Raw genomic sequence first — 27657 nt, forward strand, 5'->3', positions numbered from 1 at the left:
AATGCCCAGCATATCGGGGCAGCAGGACAGAGCCCAGGGCGCGCACGGAGCCTCCGGGTGACTCGCTCCTCCCGCCGCAGCCATGACGGAGAGCTCGGACAAAGTTCCCATCGCCCTGGTGGGGCCCGACAACGTCGAGTTTTGCAGTCCCCCGGTGAGTACCGCCCAGGGTCCCCAGTCCTGCTGCCAGGTTAGTCCACACTCAGGGCCCAGGCTTCGTGTGGGTGTTCCAAACCACTCTCTGGGGCCAGGATTTGTGCCAGAAATGTGGGAGCAAATTTGGGCGCCCAAATATGGGGGTGGGGGCGCCCCACGTGTGTGCGTGTGCAGGGAGCACGGGATGCATAGACGGGTGTGAAGGGGAGGGTGAAAAGGGAGTCAGCAGGGACCGTCCTGGGGCCGGCGGAGAGTGCACCTCCGCGCCTGAGTACCGGGGACCCGCGGGAGGAGCGCGGGGAAAGGGGGCGCCCGAAGGAGCCCAGGGCGAGCTGTTTCCCGCCCCGACCCTTGAGTCCCTAGGGGCGCTGCGCGGGGACCGCCGGCACGGGCGGCGCAGAGGTGACCGGTCCTCTCGGCCCCCGCCCGCAGGCGTACGCCACGGTGACCGTGAAGCCCTCCAGCCCCGCGCGGCTGCTCAAGGCCGGAGCCGTGGTCCTCATTTCGGGGGCGGTGCTGCTGCTGTTCGGGGCCATCGGGGCCTTCTACTTCTGGAAGGGGAGCGACAATCACGTAAGTCCGGAAGGCGGCGCGCGCGGTGCGGACCCGAGTCGGGCTGCGCAGGGCGGAGAGTTGCGCGGAGCCGGGGAGGCGCGCGGAGTGGCGGGGTCCCCTCTGTCACCCGCATGTTCCTCCCTAGGTGGAGCCAGAGCGCCCCCTCGCCCCAGCTTCTGCTTTCCTCTAGGGTCTCCCGGGTGGGGCACGTCTGCCTTCTTCCATCCACCTCCGCTAGGCTGCTCTCTGCTCATGGGCAACTTTGTAGAAAAGCCAGTCAAGGTTTTAAGGGAGAATATTAAAACGTAAGGTAGCGGAAAAATGCAGTGAACGGTTCAAGGAAAGCCGTTTTCGGCCGATCTCAACCTGGCGCCCCCTCTAGGCAGTTGTGGGACCATAGGTAAGGCACGTCACCTTCTGGCCTCGGTTTACTCATCCTTAGAGAAGAAATGCAACTACTTATCCTTAGAGAAGAAAAGCAACTGTAAGGCCTCTCCCAACTGAGAAAGGCTGTTAATTCTAAGAACCTGCGACAAAGATGGTGGAGGAATATTCAGACCCAGCAGTGGGGACAAATTTGACCTTTCAGGAGTTTTTGTTTGTTCGTTGCGTGGTACCTGTTCCTTAATGCTCCCTTCTCTCTTGCTCTAAGGGAAATAAAAAGGTCTAACCTCCTTAAAGGTGACAAATCTCTTTAAAAATCAATTCTGGCCTAGTCACACGTGATTTAATGGTAAGTGTTTCACCAACGGCTGGCCTACTTTTTCTGTATGCAACTATCTATTTTAAAGTTCCGCGGGCTCTCTAGGAGTATAAAAGCGCTTCTAACTGACTGAGCAGAATTTGTTTTGTTCCCCTATGTAAAGGGGGGCATTTTATCTTGATGACCATTGCCAGGCCTGGTATAAGATTATTCTGACTAATGGGAAAGAATTCCATCTCCAGGGTGCACACAAAGGGCTGTTTCTTAATCACTACCCTCAGAGGATCTCTGACTGCTGTTTTTCCCCCTCTCTCCCACCATGAAATTCAAAGCGTGAAGGAATTCCAGTACTTAGAGAAAACGGTGCTGAAAGCAATTCAGCCATTTTACACATCACGTCTTCTGCAGTCACTGCATAATTTGTATTTCTAACTCAAATACCTAATGTAGATAAGCATGCCGTTTAGCACTGAGTCTGTTTTAGAGACTATATCAAAGTTACAAGCATCAATTTGTAAGATCAGAATCGCACCGTATTTTGTGTATATTTGAAAAGTGCCTTAATGTATTTATGTTTTAAATATAGAAGCCGGGCCAGATGCTCATATTTGAAAGCAGCAAATCTGAACATGAGAATAATTTCAATATCCACATCTCCATTAATAGCAGAGTTTAGATGGTTATGGTATTCGAATGTAAATGTTATCTTTTAGATGACAAAACCTCAGTGGTATAGGTCATTTGGGGATAAAAATAGCTTTGCTTTTTTTTTTGGTAAAGATTTTGGTCATGATATATGTTAAAATGAATCCCATATGGTATTTAATTATTCAAGGCCAACACAGTTAACTAACAAGCTTCTGGAAAGAGAGATGGAAAGATCATACCGAATAAGCAGGGCTCCGTTTTTTCACGTCTTTGACTTTACTGCAAGGTGGTTGGCTATCTGGTTCAAGAGAGTGGTATTAAATTCTGAGAATACAGAGGAATAGTGAATCACATTTTATTGCCCACGATCGAAGTTATTGCTATTTCCTATACAGGCAGGAGAATGAAGAAAATCGTGGTAGTTTGGTTTTTTTTTAACTCCCCAAATATTCAATGCTGATCCATATTAAGTCTGAAAAACAAATCACAAAATACTAAATAGAGTAAATTTGGCACCATCGATGCATAACATATGCACAGGTCTGCTTTCCCTGAATTCAAATCTGAATAGCCCAAACAAAGCATAATCAAAAAGGTAAGTCACTGTCAAACAGAAAGACACGCCCAGCCAGTGGACTCCCTGGGGATTATCCATGCCTCTGCTCCTCCTATTGGTTTATAGAGGAGAACCAGCTGTAATTCACCTCGTATCCCTTTCGTATGGGTAAATTCCCTTAGGACAAGCTTACTCCAAGTCAGCTGGAAGACTGTGAAGCATCGGAGTGCTAATATTGGGGGACAAGTGATTGGGCTCAAATATTAAGGCCATATTTCATCCCCATTATCGTAAATGGAACAAGGCATTGAAATATGGGAAATTCCCACCACTGTGAGATAACTGACAACCCTACCCTGTGGGATGGGGGAATAAGAGAGATCATTGCTTGGGGCCTTTATTCTCAGACTGATTTTTCTAGACATTGTCCCAAACATTATGTAATTAATCTTATAGAACCCTTATTAGAAACTCATTTGCAAATATCCTTGGCTGTAAAAGGCACCATATTGAGCAGAATTTTGGCAAATAATACATTTCATTATACTTGGATAGAAATAGCCTAAGGTGCTAACAGCTCCAGCAATTTAGAGCAGATAATGTGATTACTGCTCCACTAGCCCAGCCTCCTTCTGAGCTCGGGGCCCAGTACTTGGGAAATAACTTCAGAGTGTTTACCACCCCCACCCCAGTCGCTTCAGGAGAACACAGACCTCTCACTGCTGCCCCATGCAGACCGTGTACCGCTTATAAAGGATGGGCTGAAGCTACATTACAAAGGATGCTGTATACCCATACCTAGTTAGGAAGCTTTTGTTGTGAGGAAGGTGGTGGTGGAGGAAAGTGGGATTAGGACCCAAAGCCACTCTTCCAGTGTTAACAATCTTGTCTCCTTAAGACCTGCTAAGAGTTTGGAAACAGTTAATTTCTTAAATTTTGCACTGCTTTACTAGTAAAAGCTTATGTGCCATGCTTTCAAAAAAATAAAAGAGCCTCTTGTTGCTTGAGTGAAGGATGCTTGTGCCAGCAGGAACTCACACAAGTGTTATCTGCCATGCTCGTTTTGACAGGCATAATTAACCCATGTGAATAGTGGCTGCTCGGAGAGCATGGGGCAGAACAGAGTCTGCTTTCTAAACCTTACCTGCAGAAAGCACTGGCTCAGCCAAAGAAAACAGGTTTCCCAAACTTGGCTGATCATAAGACCCACCTGAGGTGCAAAATGAAAACAGATTGGTGGGCTCTGCTCCAGCTCCACTAAATCAGAACCCCCAGAAGTGGTTCTTATGATCAGACAAGCCCGGAGACAGTATACCGCAGGAATCTAAATTCCTCCATCCGAGGGAAGGAGGGCTGCTGAGAGATGGTTGAGCTGAAGCTGGATGCCGAGATTTTCTGTTCCGCTTAATGAAGGCTTTTGCCTTAAAGGGTATTAGCCAGCAAAGCCATTTCTACATGTCTGTTGATAAAATAAAACAGTGCTCTGTGGGTCTTGTAATAATGAGTTTTCTGCAGCTAATGATCCAATAACAACAGATACTTTTTCCAGTGTGTGTCCACATAGCAGTCATTCTTCATAATGAGGGAGAAAATCACACTTGAATCTGAGCTGTTTGCAGTTCTGACCTCTGACCTGACACTACGTAGCGAGTGTCTTTCATCAGTTCTCATTTCCTCCCCTTTAAAGTTTTTATATATATATCATCTAAGATATTATATATACACATATGACTCTAAGTCAGAAAAAGAAGGAAAGAAAAGAAAAAAGAAAAGAAATCCATCTACTATCCCCAACACAGAGAAAGTTCTAGCAGGGCAGCCACACACTGACCAGGAGCAGTGGGTGAATTATTTTTTAAATTAGTGTAGTAACAAGATGTCTAAACGAAGAGAGCCCTTTGGATCATCTAATTTAAATTTTTAAACTTTAAAAAAAATTTTTTAACAGCAGAATTTTTCTTAAGATTTTACTCAGAAATCCAACACATAAAACAAATAAGAAGCCAAGCCTCTCTGGTTAAGCTGTGGGTGGACAGGGGAGAAAAGAGCTCCACAGTCCCACCTGCTCTGCCACCCTCACCTCTGGGCCACCTCTGTGAAACTTCAGAGCTCTAAGGACATAAATGAAAACCACCTATGAGGTCAGCTTCTTCGTTTCACTCTGAAGGCCACTCCCAAGACCCAGATGTAAGAGGCGTGGCCACCTGTTCTTCTGCTTCCTGGACCAGTCCTCTTCTACGATGCCAAGACTCTCCCCCTTCTCCCCCCACACGTCCTAACACAATGCCGTACAACACCATATGCCTGTCCCATAGAGTCATTAAAATGAGTAACTCCCATTGTGAGCTGAAACAGATGTGCACATTGACCTTGCTCTCTACAGATCCCACTCTATATCAGGCATATCCTAGCCCTGTCTGCAGTCCTTACTATGTACTACGTTCCCTGCCAAATCTTGACCAAAGGATTAAAAGGAACCTTCCAACTGAGGTGCCACTGCAGATGTGTTCAGTTAACAGCCAATTAACCCTCTGCCTTCTCAGTTTCCATTTATCCATCCATAGGTTTCAACTCTGGCCGCATAGTAGGATTGACCTTTAGAAAAAGAAAGATCTGTGCCCAAGCTCCACTCCCACAGGTTCTGATTTGATTGGTCCAGGGGGAAACCCAGGCATGAGAGCTGGAGATTCTACTCAGATGCTTCTATACACAGCTAGGATTGCGAATCACTGAGCTATTTGAATTGGTATCAGACACTATGAAAGGTTTTACTTTTAAGATATTTTTAAAGACATCATTGTATTAAGTGATTGGTATATGGATGAAGTCCTCATATGTAAATGTTTTACTATTAAGGATGATTCAGTATATCTCTGACAAATATGAAGGCTATCTCATATACTGGAGGTCTAAAGATAAGCCCTGAATTGCTCTAAAAGGAAAGCATCACTAACTCTCATGTTCACTTTCCAGATTTACAATGTCCATTATACCATGAGTATCAATGGGAAATTACAAGATGGGTCAATGGAAATAGATGCTGGGAACAACTTGGAGACCTTTAAAATGGGAAGTGGAGCTGAAGAAGCAATTGAAGTTAATGATTTCCAGAATGTAAGTATATTTCATGCATTTGGAGAGTGTAACCAGGCAAGCCTGGGAGACTTTTCCAATTCAGGGAGCAGTAGCATCTCTCACACACACCCAAATGGTAACCATGCTTTATAGCCACTAACCCACATACATCATGCCACATATTCTCTCTGAAAAAGGACCACACTTTGTCTTTTATATTATCAAAAGGAAAAAAACAACCCCTCGGCATGGAAAAGAACAGGTTCTTCTTGAAACTATATCAAGTCTTGGCAGAAAGACTTGAAAGAGCTATTTCTTTCCAAGCAGCTTTCTGTAACACGGTGAATAAAAAGCAGAAACTATCTTAGAATGTTGCAAGGTCTGAATTTTGAACTTACAGAGAGAGGAGGGAAATTTCAATAAACTAATAATCTCATCATCAACAGGTGGAATCTATTTGCGTGCTTTTTCAGTTCTTCAGATTTCCCATTTAATCCAGAAAATTATCATGGAGAAATTCCTCTTTTATATCATGTTTTCTGACCCTGGCCTATTACAGATAAAATATTCGATTCTCCTGTGAAAAGGGCAAACATGTTTGTTTTCAAAAATTCAATCCACAGGCAATTTGAGACATTAAGCTATATATCGATGCTTCAGTGTACATCTACAACACAAAGGATCACCCAGGCCTGTTTTCCTGTTGGCCAACATAAGTATCTCACTCTCTTCCGTGTTCTGAGATGAGGAAGAGGTATCATTCCTTGGGGTCTCCTGTTACTTCTGTACGTAAAGTAGGTGAGATTTCATAATGAAAAACAGCTCTTGAAAATAATGTGTCTTCTGATAGTTTATTGGCCTACAAACATCTCATCGACCTGTTTTCCTCTGATTGATAGGAAACTAGAGATGCTTTTCATTTGAATGAAAGAACTCCCCTTGTTGATACCAAAACACACCTCACAAGTCTTTTTGAATAGCAAACAGACGTTAGCGCCCCACTGATGTTAGATCTTATTTGATCATCATGAGGACTGGCTATGTTCAGAGTGGGCTATGCCCTGGGGACGGGCTCTGCAGCCCTGCGTGTGCCCAGCTGCTCTTCATTTAGGCATCACTTTGCAAATGTTCCAGTCAGTGCACAAGGATCATTTCTCTGGACCTATTAAAGGCTTTTACTGCAAGACCCAGGACAAGGTAAAAGCATTTTTTTCCTTGTCCTGCTCAATATAAAATTGTAAAATGTGGCTCCCACACACACATCATTCACTGCAGAACAAAACTGAATGCCTCTAACGTGCCACAATATCAAGATACGCAAAGGTGGCTGCACAGATGAAGAAAAGATCCGTCTCTCTCAAGATGTGCTTGTATCATGAAAATACTTCTAAAATATTTTAATCCCAAACCTATATTTCTGTTTTATAATCCTCTGGTTCTAATAATGGTATTGATTGTGTTTTGTTCTCATAGGCCAACAGGGCCACAAATATTTTTTAAACTGATCAATTCTCTTTGATAGCTTCCACATTTCTCTAAGTCAGAACTGGTGAGTAGAACACTTTTTTGATGGATAGAGCCTTTTATGGGTTTAAACCAGCCTGAGCTTTTGAAAACACATGAATCAGCCGCCATGGTACCTGCACTATTACTTTCTCCTGTATTTTAAACTGTCATTCAAATTCGATCAGTGTTTATTGAGGCCTACTGTGTGCAAGCGACAGTGTCAAGCATGGGGGAGGCAAAGATGAGTGACACTTGTTTTCTCAAAAGCTATGAACAGAGGGCTGCGGAGCGCAGAGGGGAGGCAGTCGCTGCAGGATAGAGGGTGGGAGCAGGTGTTGCAGAAGTGGCAACAGCTGAATCAGGTCTTGGAGAATGATTAGGATTTCAACCGGCAGAGAAGAAGGGCGGAGCTTTCCAAGCCCAGGGAAGAATACTGAATACAAATGGCAGGCCTGCTCCAGGGGTCTAAGTAGCCCAGTGCAGCCAAAGGTGGGGGAGTGAGGAGAATGGTGATGCAGTGGGGCCAGATTAGGGAAGGTTCTGAATTGTGAGGAAACAGTCTCCCCTGTTAACCCAGGACCCCACCAAGATTTTAGTAGAACTAGTGGGAAAAAACCTGCTGAAGGGGAATAGCACTGAACAGAGGGCTCCAGACTCTGTACTGTTAAAGAACAATGACTCAGGACCCTTGTTAACGGAGGCGAGGCAGACTTGATTCAAGGTGGGGCTACTACGGTGGGGTTTTGTAGTAGGGGAGAGATTGCGATCGACTCTGAACACAATAAGGACAAGTGGAGATTAATAGCCAAGGCATACCCTGATACCCTGAGAAATGCAAATACTGGGTTACTTCATAGTTACATTCTAGAAAGTTATAACCTCAAAAGCATCAGTGTTGGTGGCTTAAGCCAACCCTCTCACACCTAATGACCCATTTATATAACAAAAATCCTGGCTAGAAATTAAAGATAGAATAAACCTGTGGGTCTATACAAGTGTTTGCTATACAATTCTTTTAACTTCGTGAATATTTGAAATTTTTAAAAAGCTGGAGGGAAAAAAAGGATAGCATAACCTTACCTGGTAGGTAGGTAGGTTATTGATTTCAAAAATCAGTGTAACCCCCAACTATAACATAAAGGAAAAATAGAATGAAAGTAATTTATGATAAAATTCAAGCTTCAATATGTAAATGCTCAGCCTGATGCACTCAGAGACACCATCAAGTCGTGTGCTGGCTTCAATCACTGTCAGTGCCACAGCCTAAAGTGCAGACTGATCTAAGTGTGTGTTGACAAATTAAATATCAGGTAATTTTCTCAAACAGTGAAACACAAGGATCATTTTCTCTAATTTCTCTAGTAATTGCTTTCCTAGGAAATTTGCGGTACGTTAAAAGTATGCCAAAGATCACTTTGTGTTTCTATGTAAAACTGTTAGGTTCTGGGCACAGACACTCACAATCAGGTTTTTAACGAGGACCGGGCAGTTAGTTCTTCAGGGCTTCCCCAGGCTCGTCAGGACCTGGCATCCCTGGGCCCTGCCCCATAAAGGGCCGGAGAGCCCCTAATCTTTGTGACAATGGAAAACTCCCTTAAGGATTTCTAAAGCGCCCCGTTGGGGGAAAGCCTCCTCACCCTCCTTGGGAACTTCTAGTTTAAGCTACAGAAATAGATGAGATCCCCCAGAAAGAAAAAATATGTGGCTAGGGGCTGGCCACGTGGCGCAGCGGTTAAGTTCGCACCTTCTACTTCTTGGCGGCCCGGGGTTCGCTGGTTCAGATCCCGGGTGCGGACATGGCAGCGCTTGGCATGCCACGCTGTGGTAGGCGCCCCACATATAAAGTAGAGGAAGATGGGCATGGATGTTAGCTCAGGACCAGGCTTCCTCAGCAAAAAAGAGGAGGACTGGCAGTAGTTAGGTCAGGGCTAATCTTCCTCAAAAAAACAAACAAACAAAAAAAATGTGCGGCTAAAACAAGAATATCTGATTCTCCATAAAAGAATGTCAGATCATTGGACCCTTCACTCATTACCTTTGTCAGCAAATTTCTTCATTATCACCAGCTTCTAAGGCCTTGTTTGTTTGCAAAAAGAAAAAAACAGGAGGTTTCTTGGCTTCCTTGTGCTTTTTCCTCCCCTCTGTTTAATCTCTTAATCTATCTGGCTGCTTGATATGGATTTGTAGCTAGACAGGGTGGTTAATACGTGTGAATTCCTCCCCACAGGACCCAGCCCCGTAGGGTTTCCGTTCTCTTTGCAGCGTGTAGACTGTCAGAACTAAGTCAATACTAGATGCACACTCAGAGCTGTGAATCCTTCAGTAGAGCCGCTCTCTCCTTTGGGGCCATGGTAATGGTTATCTGGTTTTTCCTCTCTTGTATCACATTTCAGGGATCTGAGGGTGTGAAGTTAAGAGGGGGCAGCAATCTCCCTCTCCTGCCTTTTGTTTTTCAAACCATGAGCTCTAATCTTACCTGCAGAGTAGGAGGAGCAGGCCTTCAGGGGAGAGCAGAGAGCAGTGGTTCTCAGAGTGTCCCCCTTAGGCCACCAGCAGCAGCATCACCTAAGAGCTTGTTAGAAATGCAAAGTTTAGCGCCCACTCCAGATCGACTGAATCAGAAACGCTGGGGCGGGGGCCAACACTCTGCTTTATTTAGCAAGGCCTCCAGGTGATTTTGATGCAAGGGAAAGTTTGTGAGACACTGGTACAGAAGAAACTTGGCTCCCAAGGCTGTGTGTTAGTCCAGTCTGGCTGCTGTAACAAATTACCATAGACTGGGTGACTTCTAAACAGCAGAAATTTATCTCTCACAGTTCTGGAGGCTGCAAAGTCCACCATAAAGGTGCCAGCAGATTGGGTATCTAGTGAGGGCCCACTTCCTGGTTCAGACAGCTGTCTTCTCACTGTGTCCCCACATGGCAGAAGGCGTGAGGGAGCTCTCTGAGGTCCCTTTTTACAAGGGCACTAATCTTATTCATGAGGCCTCCACCCTTTTGACCTTCCCCAAGGCTCACCTCCAAATACCATCTCTTTGTGGGGGAGGTTAGGTTTCAACATATGAATATTGGGAGGATACAAACAGTCTATAGCAGGCTGTTTCAGTCACTTAAAAACTGTGTTTCCCTGAACAAGTTCCTTTCTCCCTAAACTGGTGGTCTTCACCCCTGGCTGTACATTATAAACTCATGAGGATCTTTTAAGCATACTAGTGTCTGGGCGCTGCCCCAGGCCAATTAAATGGAAATCTCTGAGGAGAGACCCAGGCATCTGTTTTTAAAATCTCTCCAGGTGATCTTAATGCAGTGAGTCAGAAGCTCTGCAGGAAGCCTGGGGTTCCTCCTCTGTAAGCAGGGTTGATGCCCCCCACCCCAGCCTCCCCGAGTGAGAGGTGACTCTGGGAGAAATACGTGAAGTGTGCTACATCTGTGTACGTGGTCAGTTAGGCCGCAAGGCACATAATGAGGAGCTTTAGGAAGAACGAGCCTTTCCTTCTCCGTTCTCTGCTTTGTCACCCACCAGCTTTTGAAGGGCTCCTGGCTCTGAGGTTACATGTCGTGTAACTCTCCCTGAATGTCCTCAAGAATGACTTACATTTAATTTCGTTCTTCATTTAAGAGAGCTGAATCTGGGCCGGCCTGGTGGTGTAGTGGTTAAGTTGGTGCACTCTACGTCGGTGGCCTGGGGTTCGCAGGTTTGGATCCTGGGCACAGACCTACACACTGCTCCTCGAGCCGTGCTGAGGTGGCATCCCATATACAACATAGAGGAAGATTGGCACGGATGTTAGCTCAGGGACCATCTTCCTTAAGCAAAAAGAGGAAGATTGGCAATAGATGTTAGCTCAGAGCCAATCTTCCTCACACACACACACAAAAGAAGGCTGAATCCTGAGCCAGGACCCCTAGATTTACAAATGCTTTTCTTCCCTCACTTCCTGGCATTGACACTGGAACTGGTTCTGTGTCTTCCCGATGTTTGTCTCAACTCAAGAGAAGATTGACAAGTTGAGATGTTCAGATTTCTGTTAGTGTCTACATTATTACGGCATAAAATGTGTAGACCTTTAATACTGTTTTTGGCCACTCGCTACTGATGAAATTAAGCAGCAGGGTGAAAGTAAACACTCTCGGGACAGAACCTGCTGTCGCACCTGATGCGCTTTGTGGGTGAATCAGTGCCGAGCTGTCAGCCAAGACGGGAGCCTTGCGGATGAGGTCTCCCTTGAGGCTGGTCCCTAGGCAGATGAGGAGGAGACACTGTTTATACCTCACAGGGGAGAAAGACAAAATATCCAAGTGTTTGCGAAAGGCCTAGGAGCAAAGCTCAGCTCCTTGTGTTACAGAAAGCATTACTATTTACTCTGGGCTCGGTAACTTAGGAAAAATCCGAATTCATGGAATTAATTAATTGGACCAGCATCTTTTGAGAACCTTTGTGGGATCACCAAAAAGAAAAAAAGAAAAGATTCAAATACCGATGTCAGGAAGCTTATAACTGAGTAAGGGGATGACACTCACAAGGAACTACCATATAAACACTGAAAACTAAGCACCAAATGAGGGAGGAAGACGTGAGGGCTTCTGGGAAGTCAGAGGGAGAAGAGCCTGCTTAGACTGGGATGGTCAGAGAAAGCTGCATAGGAAAGATGGTGTTTCCTTTGAGTTTGCGGGATCAATGGAGCAATTAACCTAGCCCTTCTCTGCTCCAATGCCACCCCCTGGTAGAGGCTGACCACAGGTCTAAAGTACTATTCCCTGTCATTCCTATCTTGCATTCTGCTTTATTTTTCTCCATAACACTTATCACCACCTGACCTTATCTCTGTTTTTTGTTTTTGGTAAATAACGCTAAAAGATACGCTCCATGAGGGTAGATTCCATCTGTTTATTCATTCCTAGACCCAGGACCCGAGCAGTGCCTGGCTTGCAGTAGACACTCAATACACTGAATAAATGAACGGATGGATAGATGGATGGATAAACTTTTATTCTCCCAGGGCATCACAGGAATCCGTTTTGCTGGAGGAGAGAAGTGCTACATCAAAGCCCAGGTGAAGGCTCGCGTTCCTGAGGTGGGCACCGTGACCAAACAGAGCATCTCCTCCGAACTGGTGGGTACCAGCATGCTCCAGACCTCAAGAGAGGTTGGCAGACATTGTTTGAAGGTGTAACCCTTTCTGTCTCTAGTTCCTGGATAGGTTCATGACCAGAACATAAGCTCTATGTCTTCTCTGCCAAAGGAATTAAACTATTTTGGTCCTCCTGGTTGGTTCCAAGTGAGCATTCTTACATGATGTAGTAGATTTAAAGGTTTTGGAAAACCATATTTTAAGTGCATAAAGGGGCTTGGTCTTCCTATGGCCTTATTTGCCTGATGTTAAGGAACTACCTCATCAGTGATTAAGACAACATGAAGGACTTCACGTGATAGAATCTTCATTAAAGGGGCCTCAGGAGCCTTCTAGCCTCAGTTCCACTCAATGTGAAAATCCCTCCTGAAAATCCTTGACAGCTGATCACCCAGCCTCTGCTGGAAATCAGCGACAGGTGCTCTCTTCTCTGTGTGTCAGGCAACTTCTTGGGAGGTAGTTCTAATTGTTTTGCCCTACAGGGGGAGCTGACATGGCTCCCCCTACAATTTCTTCCCATTGGTTCAAGTTCAGCCCAATGAAGCTACTCAATATATATCGAATTCCTTTTCTATGTGTCAAACCTGTGAGGTTTTAAAAACATAATTCTTCCATTTATTATTAATAGCTTGCCTTTGGTCTTAATTTTATAAAAGTTTACTTTAAGAAGTGCACACACAGTTCTAAAACTATGTTTAACAGTAATGTTCCATTTATTTGATACATTAGGGCTTATGAAGTGGTCACATTCATTATCATCTTCCATTGGAGTTGCGGCAGGGTATGGTGGAAAGAAAATGGACTTTGGAGTCAGAAGAATGTGGGTTCAAATCCCAGCTCTGACACTTGCTGTGGATTTGGCTTCAATTCTTTGAGCCTCAGTTTTGTCATTTACAAACTAGGGGTGTGTAGACTGTCTCCATGGGTCTAGAACCTACTAGATAATGGATGGCTGCTGCTATAATTATTAATTTTATTATGATCATCTTTGATCCTTCCAGTATCCCTGAGAGGGAGGTGAAGCAAGCATCAGGTCCCTCAAGGCAAAAGAGGGAAAATAAGGGTAAGAAAGGTGCCTGGAAACTGCCCAATTGTTTGCCCTCATGGGAGCACCAGCAGGAAGCATCTCAAAACAAAACAAAACAAAAGCTAAACAGCAGCCTGTGCGTTTCTAAAGCCGGCAGTCTTGTCCTCAGTTTTCTTTTCTACTCCCAGTTTCCCCAACCATTCGTCCTGTGGGATGGTTTCCAGTCATTCTCCCTCTGATTCTGTTCCAGTTGTTCCTCCTGAGCTGAGCCGTTCAGAGCGGAGAGCCACGCTCTCAGTGTGACTCCACTAGTACAGAGGATAAAAACGGACCTATACCTCCTTTGTTCTTGAACTTAAACTTCTCTTATTGCGTTACCTTTTTTGTGCAGTCATATCCCTCTGTTTCTATTATGAAGCCTCAGTGAACTATAATCCTCGACGTTTCCCCGTAAGTGGCCGTCGACCTGGTTCTGCTCTCCTGCCTTCCAAAGGAACCAACTCCCCAACCATAGCTGACTGAGAGCTAATCAGAAGTTTGCAGTACATTTTCTGGGTTTTTAAAAAACACGTCTTTTTTTTCTGATTTTTAAAAGCAATACTTTGTCAACGTAGAAAATTTGGGAACTACATAAAAGAGTAGAGAAGGAAATTGCCCAAATTGCACACCCCACAGATAGCTCAGGTTAATGTTTTGGTGAATTTCTGTCATATGCAAGTGTGTGTGATATTCTTTTCATAATTGAAGTGATACTGTTGTACATTCTTATTATTTTCGCTTTAGTTCTTCTCAAATGTACATTATAATGGATGTGTTATATTTCATCATATCATAATTTTAAGTCTTACGTTCTCAAAAACTTCAGGTATCTTCAATTTTTCACTATTTCAAATAATTCAAAATAATTTTTTGAATACAGAAATAATTCACAGTGGCGAATACTTTTGTATTTTTTAAATTTTATTTATTTTTTTAAGGAAGATTAACCCTGAGCTAACATCTGCCGACAATCCTCCTCTTTTTGCTGAGGAAGACTGGCCCTGAGCTAACATCTGTGCCCATCTTCCTCTGCTTTATATGTGGGATGCCTGCCACAGCATGGCTTGCCAAGTGGTGCCATGTCCACACCTGGGATCCAAACTGGTGAACCCTGGGCTGCGGAACTTAACCACTGCACCACCAGGCCGGCCCCAATACTTTTCTATTTAAATCTTGGTCTGCGTCTGATTCTTTCCTTAGGCCATAGAGCCGAATTATTTGTCTTGTGTTTTAGTTGTTTATATTGTGCATGGTGGATTCTGTGGTGGAGAAAACCAAATTCACACAATATGTTTGTGTACATTAGGAATGTTTTTGGCTGTCAGTCGCAGAAAACTACACTTAGAGTGTCTTAAACAAACAAGGATTTGTTTTTCTCCATAGTAAGCACTGTGGAGGTAGGTGGCTGCAAGCAGTGGCTCAGGGGCCAGCATCTCTGATTTTTTGCCCTTTCCTTCCAGCTCCAAACATCTACCATGCATTCAAGTAGGGAAGTCAGGAAGAGGTTGAGCAGTGCCAACCGTGACTTCCCTTCAAGCAGAAAAAGCAGAAGGCTTCTCAGCCCGCCAACATACGTCAGCATGGAGCTCACTGTCTAGAACTGGTCACGCGGGCACCGCTAGCTGGAGAGTCTGAGAAAGCGAGTGTCTCTCCTGGGGCCAGGCACATTGCTGCCTCAAACAGAAGCAGGATTATGTTGCAAGGAACAGGAGAGAGGTGGAGACTGGGCAGGCAACTGAAAGTATATGCCACCAGTTTCTTTAACATTCCTAGCTTGTGGGACGCATGTATATATATGTATCATCCCCATCATCCCACTCTTTGCCCACACCCTTTAGATTATGATGGGGTAGATTTATGCACCACTTGCTCTCATACATTTTTCATCAGTTTTGTATAATTTTAGAAAGCTACTATACCCAAAGAGCATTCATTTCCTGGATGGAGCCATTTAATTTAAGGTAAATAACTGGATTACCTGGGCATTAGCTTCCTCCAATAACTTTCAGTTGTTTTAATGCAGCCATAAGCCTGAGGGAGAAGGCGTAAATGAAATGCTGCTTTTAGCTAAAAATACGGAGAAAACATTTTCATTTCTCCAACCTATTGCAAACTAGTAAGTACATGAAAGGAACAACCTGGCAAAATAAATTTTTCTCCTGGGTTATCAAACCATTCTCAGTATCTCGCTGTAGAAGAAAATCCAGGGTTTAGCTTTGAAATCTCAGTGGTGTGCTTGATGCGAGGGACATCTGAGACATGTTTTGTTATAGCTGGGAAATGTAGAAATGGTTTATGTTAAGTAAGACTTTGAAGACATTAAAGAACCAATCACTTTTTCCATTGTTGTTGGGAGGCTGCAGAACAAAACCCCAAAGGATTTTCGCTTCAAGTGAAGGCTTCCTCTGTCCTTTATAGCATTCCAGGCCCGTTCAATTGCTTTTCCTCAAAAACATCTTTGATCAAAAGCATCAGGTTAACCTAAATCTCAAACTTGGTATCAAGTAATTTTCACTTCCACTGAGGACACTCGTATTCACATATTCCAGCTATCCAAAGGCAGGGCAACATGAGGGCGTGAATATTGTTAAGAGAGCTACAAAGAGAAGAGATGAGAACCTTAAAGTGTGTGTGTGTGTGTGTGTGTGTGTGCACGCACATAGACCTACATACAGAATTCTCATTAAGTTTTCATAAGGCGAAGGAATCTTCTACCAACACGTGAATCTCCATATGCAGCATGTTCCACTGTCCTCTTTGCTCAGTGTATCTCATTTTTGCTTACAGGAAGGCAAGATCATGCCAGTTAAATATGAAGAAAATTCTCTTATCTGGGTGGCTGTAGACCAGCCTGTGAAGGACAACAGCTTCTTGAGTTCTAAAGTCTTAGAACTCTGTGGTGACCTTCCTATTTTCTGGCTTAAACCAACGTATCCAAAAGGTAACATTTTAAATTCTCTTAATGGCTGCTTGGAATTCTCCTGGTTTGCATGAGGCTCCTGTGAGCCCCTCCACAGGCCTGAGCGTGTAACAAGGAAGATAAATCAGGATGCGTGTCACACTGTTGCAGTGTCTCAGGAATGGGCATGAGAGATCAAAGAGAAGGAAAATGACAGCCGCGAATGCTAAAGGGAAGGGATGGAGCAGCAGGGTTAACAGGAAGCAGATCGGGAGCCAGAAACCACTGCACTACCTGTGGTCTTTCTTTATGATATTCCCGCTTCCTTCTGCTCTGCCTCTTAATCTGTTGTTTGCACTTTCAAATTTTACATTTTTTTATTCCTAAGGCAGAGAATTCAGGGACTAAGAAGCTGTCATACCGCCAAATCTTTATTATGTTGAAACCTAGAATTATGGGACAGCCAAAAGCTGCTGTGGGCTGGGGCCAGCCCGGTGGCATAGTAGTTAAGTTCACGCTCCACTTCGGTGACCTGGGGTTCCCAAGTTTGGATCCCGGGCTTGGACCTGGCACTGCTTGTCAAGCCACATTGTGGTGGCATCCCACGTAAAACAGAGGAAGATGATGGGCAACAGATGTTCGCTCAGGGCCACTCTTCCTCACACACATACCAAAAAAGCTGCTGTGGGTATGGGTTGGGATTCCTTAAGTTCAAGGCTCAAGCATTAGCTTCCAAGTCCGGTGAGAATAAATGAAGGGTCCCTGGGGTTCAGACCCAGGCTGGAGCACACCTTCCACTATTTCTGGGTGCTGAAGGGCAGGTGAACCGCGCAGGCCAGGCTCCTTCCCCTGAGTTTCCCCGTCCCCAGGGCTGCTCTCACTCTTGATTTCCACCACAGTCACCCCACTGGCCGCCCAGAGGCCCACCTGGTACTCTGGCTCAGGTGTGGAAAAAAAGGCCTTTCTCCTAGCACAGCTGAGATAGACTACACTTTCTGAAAGATTTTATTGGACACCGAGAGAGAGCACCATGGAAATAAAGAAAATGCAGGCATTAAAACCACAAGGCTCAGGAGGGGGCAGTGGGCGGATATGGTTTAAAGGGAGCAGAGCTTCAGTTTGTCAAGATGAAAAAAGTTCCGGAGATAACTGGCTGCAATTTTTTCAAAAACCTCACCAGGCTTAGAAAGTCTAGGCTTCTCATTCAGCCATGGCTAACTTCTTCCTACAGTTGGCACAAGTCTTATTCCATCTCAAAGCTTGGATAAGATAGTTACTTTCTAGCCCAGGCAGGCCAGACGGGATTCAGTGTATAAGCCACTGGTAGTGGCTATCTGGAAGAGTGAGTTGAGAAGGATCCTGAGGCCACATACAGGCTCAAGAAGAAAGAGTCCAGGGGCTGGCCCGGTGGCACAGTGGTTAGCTGCGCACGTTCCGCTTCTCGGGCGCCCGGGGTTCTCCGGTTTGGATCCTGGGTTCGGACATGGCACCACTTGGCAAAAAGCCATGCTGTGGTAGGCGTCCCACGTATAAAGTAGAGGAAGATGGGCATGGATGTTAGCTCAGGGCCAGTCTTCCTCAGCAAAAAGAGGAGGATTGGCAGTAGTTAGCTCAGGGCTAATCTTCCTCCAAAAAAAAAAGAAAAAGAAAGAGTCCCATGAGCAGTATCTGCCACAATGTAGGGGCCGGGGAGTGGGCAGCTAAACGGGCTGTGGCTTTTGCCATCCCTGCTCTTGCCCTAGTGGGTGCTCGAAACTCACAATCCTGTGGCCACTTGCCAAGTTCTCACCTTTGATGCCTCACTTCCTCCACGTGGAATGAGCCTCCTTGCTTTCCACTACCCGGGAACTACTTCTCCAGTATCTTGTCACCTTGTCCAGTCAAAGACAAAAGTCTGCTTCATGGAGAGCTCTCCCTAAGCACTTTCTATCTGAGGACAAGTCTCTTACCCAGAGAGTTCATTCATTCATTCAGCAAACATTTATTGAAGGCTTCTTATGTGCCATTTACTTGTTCTGGGCACTTGGGATAAATTGGTGAATAGACAAGAATCCATGCCCTCGAGTAATTTTATATTGTAGCAAGGGGAGACAGTAAATAAACACTAAATTTAAATAAGAAAATTGTATGGTACGATACAAGGTGCTATGGGAAAATAATAGAGCAGGGCAAGGGGTTGGGGGTGGGGACAGGAAGACAGTGCTGTTGGCAGTGCTAGGATGACTGACAGAATGAGCACCTCCACCCTTTGGGAAAGAGCTTGTTCCCTACATCAAAGATGTGGCTTAGTTCTTTACAGTCCAACAGCATGACCACATCTCAAGCATTCAGTTATCACAACATCCACAGCAGAATTACATATATTACGTACAACACCAGAAAAGTGGAAATCACCTAAATGCCCCCAGATTTGAAAAGGATTAAATAACTGTTGATATAGCCATAGGATGGGATATCATACACATTAAAAATGAAGGATTTGGGGCCGGCCCTGAGGCATAGTGGTTAAGTTTGGCATGCTCTGTTTCATGGCCCGGGTTCACAGGTTTGAATCCTGGGTGCAGACCTATACCACTCGTCAGCCATGCTGTGGTGGCAACCCACATACAAAACAGAGGAAGATTGGCATGGATGTTAGCTCAGGGTGAATCTTCCTCAGCAAAAAAAAAGAAAAGAAAAGATTTTTTTTTCCCAATCTCTCATAAATGCAGTCACATTTTATAATAAAATCAAGAAAATAACCCCCCCCCCCCCGAGGATGCCTGGCTGCCTCACCACCTAATTCTAATAAAAGCCCCCAAACTCCAGTGTCCAGCAGTCTGCCTTGGCTCAAGTGGGCAGGTCACCAGCATCATGCAGCTGTCTTATCAGAGACACTGTGAATGGTGGCTGGGCAAAGTCAGAGGGAAGGGCGAAAGCTGGTGTCTGCTGAGCTGTGCCTGTGCTAGAGCTCTCCATCCTGTGCTCATTTAATCTGGACAAGTAGTCCAGGTCACTACTAATAGTCCCTTTCTATAGATGAAGAAACTGGGGTTCACAGAGATTAAATAACTTGCCTGAGCTCATTTGGTTAGTTGAAAGAAGGGGTGTTGAGATTTGAATCCAGGTCTCCCTGATGCCTCAGAAACCAAGCAGCTGTCTGGAAGCTATCTGTGGCTGCAAAGCACATCTCAGTCCTCATAAATGACCCAGCATGAGATCATCACCACTACCGAATATTTGAGTGCTTAATATATGCTAAACTCTCTGCTAAAACCCTTAGACAGAGTTTTTCATTAATTCTATCACTGCCCTGATAATTAGATACTATTATCATCCCCATTTTACGGAGGAAGAAACTGAGACTGAGAGAGACACCGAAGCTCACACTGTGTGGTACTTTCCATTTTTGTTACTCAGCAGCCATAGGTCATGCTGCAGGACCTGTGAGGCAGTGTGGTGAACCAGAGCACTGGGCTGGAAGCCAGAGAAATTCACGTTCAGCTCCTTTCTTTGCCACCCATTCTGCGATCTTGGCCAAGTCATTTGGCCCTTCTAAGCCTTAATGCCCTCATGTATAAAAGCACCTACTTTTTCTATCCCATAGGAGTTTTAAAAGAATCAACCAAGATAATAAAGCCCCTAAAACCATAAAGCTTCATAGTATAGTCAATCTATTAGGAATGCACAAGGCTGGAAGTAACAGAATACCTGATCATCAGTGGTTTCAACAAATACAAGGTGACTTTTTTCATATAGCCAGGAGTCTCAAGATGGGTTTCTGGCATTATCAGCTACTCAGTGATATCATCAAGTCTCCTTCTGTCTTACCATTTTGCTACCCATACCATGCTGGCTGATTATCCTTGTGTCTATCACTTCCAGTCACAAGTGGGCTAACAGATATCATATCCGCATTCAAGAAAGGAAGACATATCTGTCCTCTTTACCAAGAAAGCAAAAGTTTTCCCAGAAACTGCACTAGCATATTCTGCTTATGTCTCACTGGGCAGAAATGTCTCGTCTGGTCACTCCTAATTGCAAGGGAGGCTAGGGAAATGAGTGGTATTTTCCTTCCACAAGCTGTATGGCAGGGGCAGGAAAAGGAAAAGAGGATTGAGAGTGGATTTTTGTCAGCTATCTTACAATATCCATGTCAATAGGATTATAAACCAAAACTTGAGTTATCTGTATGTTTAACTCCTAACCCGAGACTCTGAAACATGCCACATTTTACAAAAATCATGAATACAAATTTAAACAGTATCTAGTCATGTATGTGTTTTGATAGCCGTTTTTTATGTTTTTCACCCTGTACAGAACTTAATTATTCAAATAAAGAAATAACTTACAGCAATTTTTTTTGCAGAACTCCAGAGAGAAAGAAGAGAATTGGCAAGAAAAATTGTTACAAATACCACAAAAAGACCACAGAGTGGACCACAGGGCAACCCAGCCCCAGGAAGACCAAACAACGAAACGAGACCCGGTGTTCAAGAGGATTCAGGCCCCTTCAATCCAGACAACCCTTACCACGTGCGTACTGGCGTTTCCATGACGTGCTCAGACGAATGCATTGAACCTAACACTGAACTGGTGGTGTTTCTACTTGAGCTTTCAAACAAGCATTTAGTATTCAACTGAGACTTACTAAAAAAGTATCTCGTTTGTTGCAAGGTTTATAAATTAAGCATTAAACTTAAGCACTACCTCTGTAGTGTAAAATCCTGATTGGTTGTAACCTTTATTCAAAGTAGTTTTCTGTGCTCTCCTCTTTTTGAGTCACAGGCAAATCCAAAAAGACAAATTTGCATCAGGAATTTATTTAAAAATGTTTCCAAGTGTGCCCTGGAGGCAACACACAGAATGAAAGGATTCTCTTTCCCCCTCCATATCCACTTTATTCATATGTTCCACAGACACTCGTTGAGAATCTGCTCTTCCCCAGGCCCTGTGCACACAGTCAAGAGTAACTTTGCCCTCGGGGGCTCTCAGTCCAGTCGGCAGACAGACTCACCTAGAGGTGACATTGAGAACTGGTGCAAGGATGACACTGATGTGCTAACAACTTCTCAAATCCTCAATGAAATATTACTTACCATTACTGTGTTTTTCATGGAGTGAAAGAAGAAAAACAGCATTTATTTGTACCTAATGTTTTAACTGAAAAAATAATACGTGCATGTACATTTTAAACGAAGTATAAAAGAGTACCAAGTGAGTTTCCCTTCTACCTCAGCCAGCCTCCCCAGGACAACCTATTAACAATGGCTGGCTGCCCAGTTTCTTTGCATAAGAAAGTACACTCCCACACATGCACACACGTATTTTTAACACAAAAGAGCATACAAAACTTTGATATCTTGCTTTCTTTCCAGTTACAATACAGTATTTTGGAGATTTTTCTGTATCTCCTACCTAGATCCACCTCATTCATTTTAATGGCTACACTGTATTCCATTGTGTGGATATTTGTACAGAAACTTAACCAGTTATGCTTTGAGGGACATTAAGTTATTTTCCTGTCTTTTGCTGTTACGAATTCTGTTAATATACACCTTGTACATGCCTCATAGGGTTATGGGAAGGAGTAAATGAGGAAATGCAGGTGAAGCTGTTAGACAGGGCTTGGCATATAGTTAGCATTAACTTTCTCCATGTTAGTTGGCTATCAGCCTTATGAGACCTCTTGTACACATGTGGGAGTATGGCTGTAGCACAAACACTGATGCATGGGTCTGATGGGTCCAAGTAGATGGGAATTTCATACTTCAATGGAGGACACCAAACTGTCTTCTGAGGAATTACACCAGCTACACATCTTCAAATGGTGATGAAACGAGTAACTTGTTATCACTTTTAAAAAATCTTAACCAGTCTCTTGGGTGTAAAATTGTATCTCCAGGTTGTTTTATCTTGCCTGTCTTTAATTATGTGTAGGGTCGAGCATCTTTTCATACACAAATAAGTCATGTGTATTTTTTTTCCTATGAGGCCTATTCAGCCCTATATTGTTTCATGTGTTACAAATATATTTTCTGGTTTATCATTTTAGACTAATATATTTTAAAAAGATTTAGAGCAAAAAGCATTTTCTAAATAACCCAAAGCTTATCAGAAAATCCAGGACTATGGTACTTCATTCCCTAAAACTCAAATAATTACAAAAGAAATAAAATCTGAACAGGGAAACAAAATTTAATCTAGTTTTTTCCGCAGGTAGCTGGGCTAACTGAATCTGTTTCTAGGGACGAGGGCATCAGCCCCTTTACAGAAGGGCAGGACGGGACTTCGCCTTGCTTCCAGACTTGAGTCATCTCTATTCCTTGAAAAACTCTAGATGTACCAGTTTTTCCCTTTGTTACAGTGTTGAGCTTTAAGCAGAAACCCCTCCTCCTGATCTCAGTCCTTCCCATGTCCCTTGTAAGGAAATACCGTAGGGCAACAACCTGAGATTTCCTCCCAATTTTTTAATCTTAACAAACCTTTGCTGAACTCTCAGATGAGGAAAGGCCTCAATAGGCTTTGGGACTCCCCGCTACCGGGAAGAGTCAGCTACAATTAATGAGGTGGTTTTTATTTTTGCTGTCCCAGATGAACTTACTTCAAGAGATACGGGGGCGGGGGAGCGGGGGAGGCTGAATAAAAGAATAATGGTGTAAGAGAGTAAGACACCAAATATTTTGATGACAATATTTGAACACAGGCTGTACCAGACGGTGTTAAGGAATTGCTAATTTTGTTAGGTGTGGTAATGGCAGTGTAGTTGTTTAGGAAAACACTCCATTTTGGAGGTGCATTCTAATGTATTTATGGGTGAAGTGTCATAATGCCTCCCTTCAATTCTCTTGAACTTCACTTCAAAATTTTAAATACTTCAGCCAAACAAAATCAAATTGGACAAAAGTTAGCAACTGTCAAATCTAGATGTTGAGTACACAATTTTCTCTGCTTTCCAGTATGTTTGAAATTGGTCATAATAAAAAGCCCTCCACCCCCCTCCCTGAAAAATTGAGATTCTTTTTGTACACCAGAAAAGGTGCTGGGGTCGCTTAGGTTCAGTTTGTGTTTGGTGTTGCATCTCTCTGTTCAGCTTCTTCCAGGAAAGAGGCTGAAATCGAACAAAGAATTTACATCAGCAATAAGGACTTCGTGACAATGTAATCCAATGCCCTATTAAAGAGGATACAGAATCTACAGCCCTAGAATTCCATGAAAAAGAAAACCAGATTCATAAATTTGACAGGGGGCAAGTTCCTTCCAGTTCTGTGATCTTTCCAGCAGTGACAATGGAGGGTTTTGTAGGTGTTTATGTAACTATAATTATGGCACATACAAACTAGAAGGTAAAGTTTAAGGTCTTGAATTTTTCCACATTATATGTCGTCTTTTCCTGAGTGTGACAACCCCCTTATGTTGAAACAAAGGCAGTGGAAGCTAAATGGACGACGTTTTCACCCACTGCAACTGGAATAGCAATCCGTTAGCTTAGATCAGTGAGTTTCAAAATGTGCTCTCAAGAGCGCTGGAAGCCCTACAAGAAGGCACCAGTGTTCCGCTGACTTAAAATCAGCAGTGGCAGAAATGCTACTTTTGAATCATGCTGTTTTCCTATTTAAAACAAGTTGAGTCACTACTGAGTGGTAACCATGGCTCATTAAAGGTATGGGGAAACTTCACCGTAACATTAAAAAAAAAAAACCTTCCTGCCAGGGACAGATTAGGTAGATGAAGTCCCTTGATGTGAGAAGGAATTCTGAATTATGAGGTTTTAAGACGGAAATCTCCTTACAGAAAATATGCTGATTTCTTGTAGCAGTGAAACATTCAGGATCTTATTTAAAAATAACGTGCATGCTATAAACTTCTCATTATGAAGAAAACACGAATAATGCTCTTTTATTTCACAGCAGCAGGAAGGGGAAGGCATGACATTCGACCCTAGACTGGATCACGAAGGAATCTGCTGTATAGAGTGTAGGCGGAGCTACACCCACTGCCAGAAGATCTGTGAACCCCTGGGAGGCTATTATCCATGGCCTTATAATTATCAAGGTTGTCGTTCGGTCTGCAGAGTTGTCATGCCGTGTAGCTGGTGGGTGGCCCGCATCTTGGGCATGGTGTGAAATCACTTCATATACCACGTGCTGTCAAGTAAGTTTTAACTTGAGACAAGCAAAGTATGAAGCATCTTGATGCTCAAGGGACCACGAAGTATTTTATACTCAATCTGAGCGATGTTATTCAAGACTTTTAACAGAATACTTTTTAATAGCTTTAAACAGAACTTTATCCAGAATGTTCAAAGGTACTGAAAAGGTAGTTTAAGTCTAAAAATGTCATAATCATCCTTTATTACTTGCTATTTTTTATCTGCTTTGCTTTGCCCAGAAGGCCTGCTTATAAGACTTCCTTCCCAAGCTATTTTGAAATACACATGAAAACTTACAATTTGTTAAAGATCTCAATTGTACATTTGAGTTCCTTTTAATCAAGTCATTGACTAAAATAAAGTTTTTCTCTGTTATTTGTACAGAATTCCTCAACTGTTCTTAGACTGTATTGTTCCTCCCAGTCTTGCAAATGTACCCCTGGAGTTCTGAGATAAAAACAAACAAAAAAAGAAAACAGGACACATAATGGAATCCACCTGAGAGTAAACAATATAAACCTCAATGTGGTGGCTCATAGAAAATTCCTTATCTACAGTATGTGCTGGCATGTGATTAACAGGTGGCTGCCCTATATTAAGAGCCACCTTCAGGAAAAGAGCATTAGGATAAAAAAGGAAAATATGGTCAAAGATAAACCAGACTTGTGGGGAAGGGCTTTCATTGACATTCTGAAAAGCAGGTCTTCACACCCTTTTCAATCTGTTTTCAGTAAGCGGTCATTAGGCATGAAGCAGCATAATGATTTCTACCTTCTAGTACAAATCAGGCTGCTGATGTAGTCCAATTACCAATAAGTTACTCTCCTAGTAATAGGGCTGACAGTGCTACTTGGCAGATATGGCTGAGGAGGAATGGCTTATTTATTTATAACAACATAAAGAAAGCATCTCAGGAACAAGGACTGTATTTAGAAATTGAAATACTAGAACAGGAAGATGAACAGGTATTTTCTATTTTTTGACATTTTAGTTTTGAATCCCATAGTTTGAAAGAGAAAGAACTTTCCTAAGGAAATAAAAGTTTTCCAAAACAACACAAGGATTCGGAAATGACAGAAAGGTCTTTATACCATAATGTCACTACAGGCCCATATTCTAAATATGCCTTATTATTGTATTCCTACTGTTTGCCAATTTAAGTCTGTAAAGTCACACAGAATTTTTTAAACCTGGTTACCAGATGAACACTCATACACCTGCATTTAATAGAATATACAGCAAGCTAGGTCTTTGGGGGAAAAAAGGGTTGAATGAAAGACACACTGAATTATATGTAATGGTCATGCTGTTCTCAGACAGAAGCTACTTCCTGCAAAGTTATGAATTTTACATGTTTAGTCTTTAAAATGGTTGTCATTCTATTAACTAAGTAAATACGTGCCAATGGTTCTGCACACCATCTCCCACTGCACTGCCCAGCAAGCTGCACTTGGTTCTGGAAATAAAAAAGAACAAAAAAAGAACGACTCAGTGATCCCTGCCCAGAAGAGCTTGTGGTCTCATAAGAGATACTGATTATCAGGACTCAGTATACCGAAGGTCTTGATAAAGATGAGCATTGGGCTTCTTGGAGGAAGAGAATGCCTTCATGAGGTCTTCAAGGATGAGCAGGAGTTGGCCAGGTGATGAGAGAGGAAGGGCATTCCAGGCAGAGGGAGTAGTTCAAGTAAAGCTGGAGGTGTGAAGTTGCATGGCACAAGCAGACAAATGGAGCATTCAGGTAGAGGTAGGAAATATCAAGATCGAAATGTAGACAGAAGCTATATCTTATATTGCATGTTAACTTTGAATTAATTTATTTGGTGAATAAAGAATAGGGAACCATGAAAGGTTTCAGGCACGGAGAGGGCTGGTTAAGTTTCCATTTTAGATGGATCACACCTCACTAGCTTTCCACGTGAGAACTGAGCAGGCGTCAGACTTACCAAGGAGCAGAGCATGTCTTAAAGGCAGGCTGCCTCTGGAAGAGGTGCTCCCTTTTCAAAGCACCATAATTAAATTAAAATATAGGAAATGGATAATTTACTTCATAACAGATAATGAAATTATGTTGTGTTATGAGAAGTCACTAAATACCCAGGGAAGTCAACAGAAAAAAAATATCATGTTTTAAGGGCAGAGGAGAAACTCAGGGTTGGACAAAGGGTAGGAATGACAGAAGAGACTCAAATTGTGTTCAAGGAAGAAACCTAAAGGTCTACTTTGAAAGAGAAGAATCAAGTGTACAAAAGAACATCATTTAGTAAAGGAAGACAGGCGACTGCAGAATACAAGCTTTTCACAAACTGGTACTAATTCCCAGATTAACCAGGCCAGTCCAAAAGCTGCAAATACAGCCCAGTTTGCTGTGCTGAATCTTGACTGTGTATAGACACACACACAAATATATATTTTATTATTTTATAGATATTCAATTTCAGTGGTGGTGTAAACCAATCCTTACAGACATCATAGATTTTCAAGGTCCTAGTTTGACTCAGATTGGAAGGGCTACTATAGGCTTAGATGTGATAGTTGCTATTGTGTCAGTAGACAAAAAATGAAGAAATAGTATTGCTGGGTTTCAATATGTGTAAGTGTTCTTTCTGTTACATTAACGTATCTCACTGATATATGCCAACAAACTTCCATTGCAATTTTAGAAACTTACCCTCATCCTTATACCTCCCCATTCCACCACCACCTCAAATAGGTGACACTAAAGAAGTAAATATATTCAGAATAATCACTTAACCCACTCAACAGTTTCTTACACCAGGTTTTATTACACTCTGAAATACAAGCTATAGTTTTACAAAATAGAAATTCCTTGTGTGAGTGGAATAACTTAATCTTATTTCGGTACAAGCTGAATATGCTGATTTATTTTATGAACATTTGTTATAGAAATGGTCACAATTTTTTTAAAGTTAACTCATTTATTGAGGGGGAAGGAAGGAGTTGACAAAAATCTACATGCATAGATAGTCCTAGTAGCATATGCAAACATAAAGGTGTAAATTTGAGAGTCATTGAGGCAAACTTCAGCAAAAACATTTTACAGGCAGAATGAGTTTTGATGTTTATGAAAAAATGCTAAACTCCTCTTAAAGGGCTTTTGTACATATATGCATGCTCATATTTTATATGCATATATAGGTTTCACTTTGAAAAGCCCAATATAATATTACAATCAAATTTACAAAACAGGTTAAGTTAGTGTTGACTGAC

The 27657-nt window shown here is 43.0% G+C and overlaps 1 protein-coding gene across 2 annotated transcripts; it reads left to right on the forward strand.

Moving 5' to 3' along the window:
- CNMD (chondromodulin) lies at nucleotides 1-25495 on the forward strand. 2 transcript variants are annotated; one of them, XM_046664766.1, is made up of 7 exons: nucleotides 1-154; nucleotides 589-729; nucleotides 5592-5732; nucleotides 12199-12312; nucleotides 16184-16337; nucleotides 20644-20810; nucleotides 24185-25495. In XM_046664766.1, exons 1-7 carry the CDS (start codon nucleotides 83-85, stop codon nucleotides 24398-24400), a joined length of 1005 nt encoding a protein of 334 aa, XP_046520722.1. In that variant the 5' UTR covers nucleotides 1-82; the 3' UTR covers nucleotides 24401-25495. The 2 variants fall into 2 exon arrangements, with proteins under 2 accessions (XP_046520722.1, XP_046520723.1); XM_046664767.1 differs by having other exon boundaries at nucleotides 24188-25495.
- Nucleotides 25496-27657: the final 2162 nt, after the last annotated feature.

Source organism: Equus quagga, chromosome 6, assembly GCF_021613505.1.
Source record: "Equus quagga isolate Etosha38 chromosome 6, UCLA_HA_Equagga_1.0, whole genome shotgun sequence".
In the NCBI taxonomy this organism is placed as follows: Eukaryota; Metazoa; Chordata; class Mammalia; order Perissodactyla; family Equidae; genus Equus; species Equus quagga.

Bases quoted from the DNA above. Each gene is read 5' to 3' on its own strand.
- CNMD (XM_046664766.1), top strand. From the start codon at position 83: ATGACGGAGAGCTCGGACAAAGTTCCCATCGCCCTGGTGGGGCCCGAC. The intron at 730-5,591 runs GTAAGTCCGGAA...TTCACTTTCCAG, and splicing joins GGAAGGGGAGCGACAATCAC to ATTTACAATGTCCATTATAC. The intron at 20,811-24,184 runs GTGCGTACTGGC...TTTATTTCACAG, and splicing joins ATCCAGACAACCCTTACCAC to CAGCAGGAAGGGGAAGGCAT.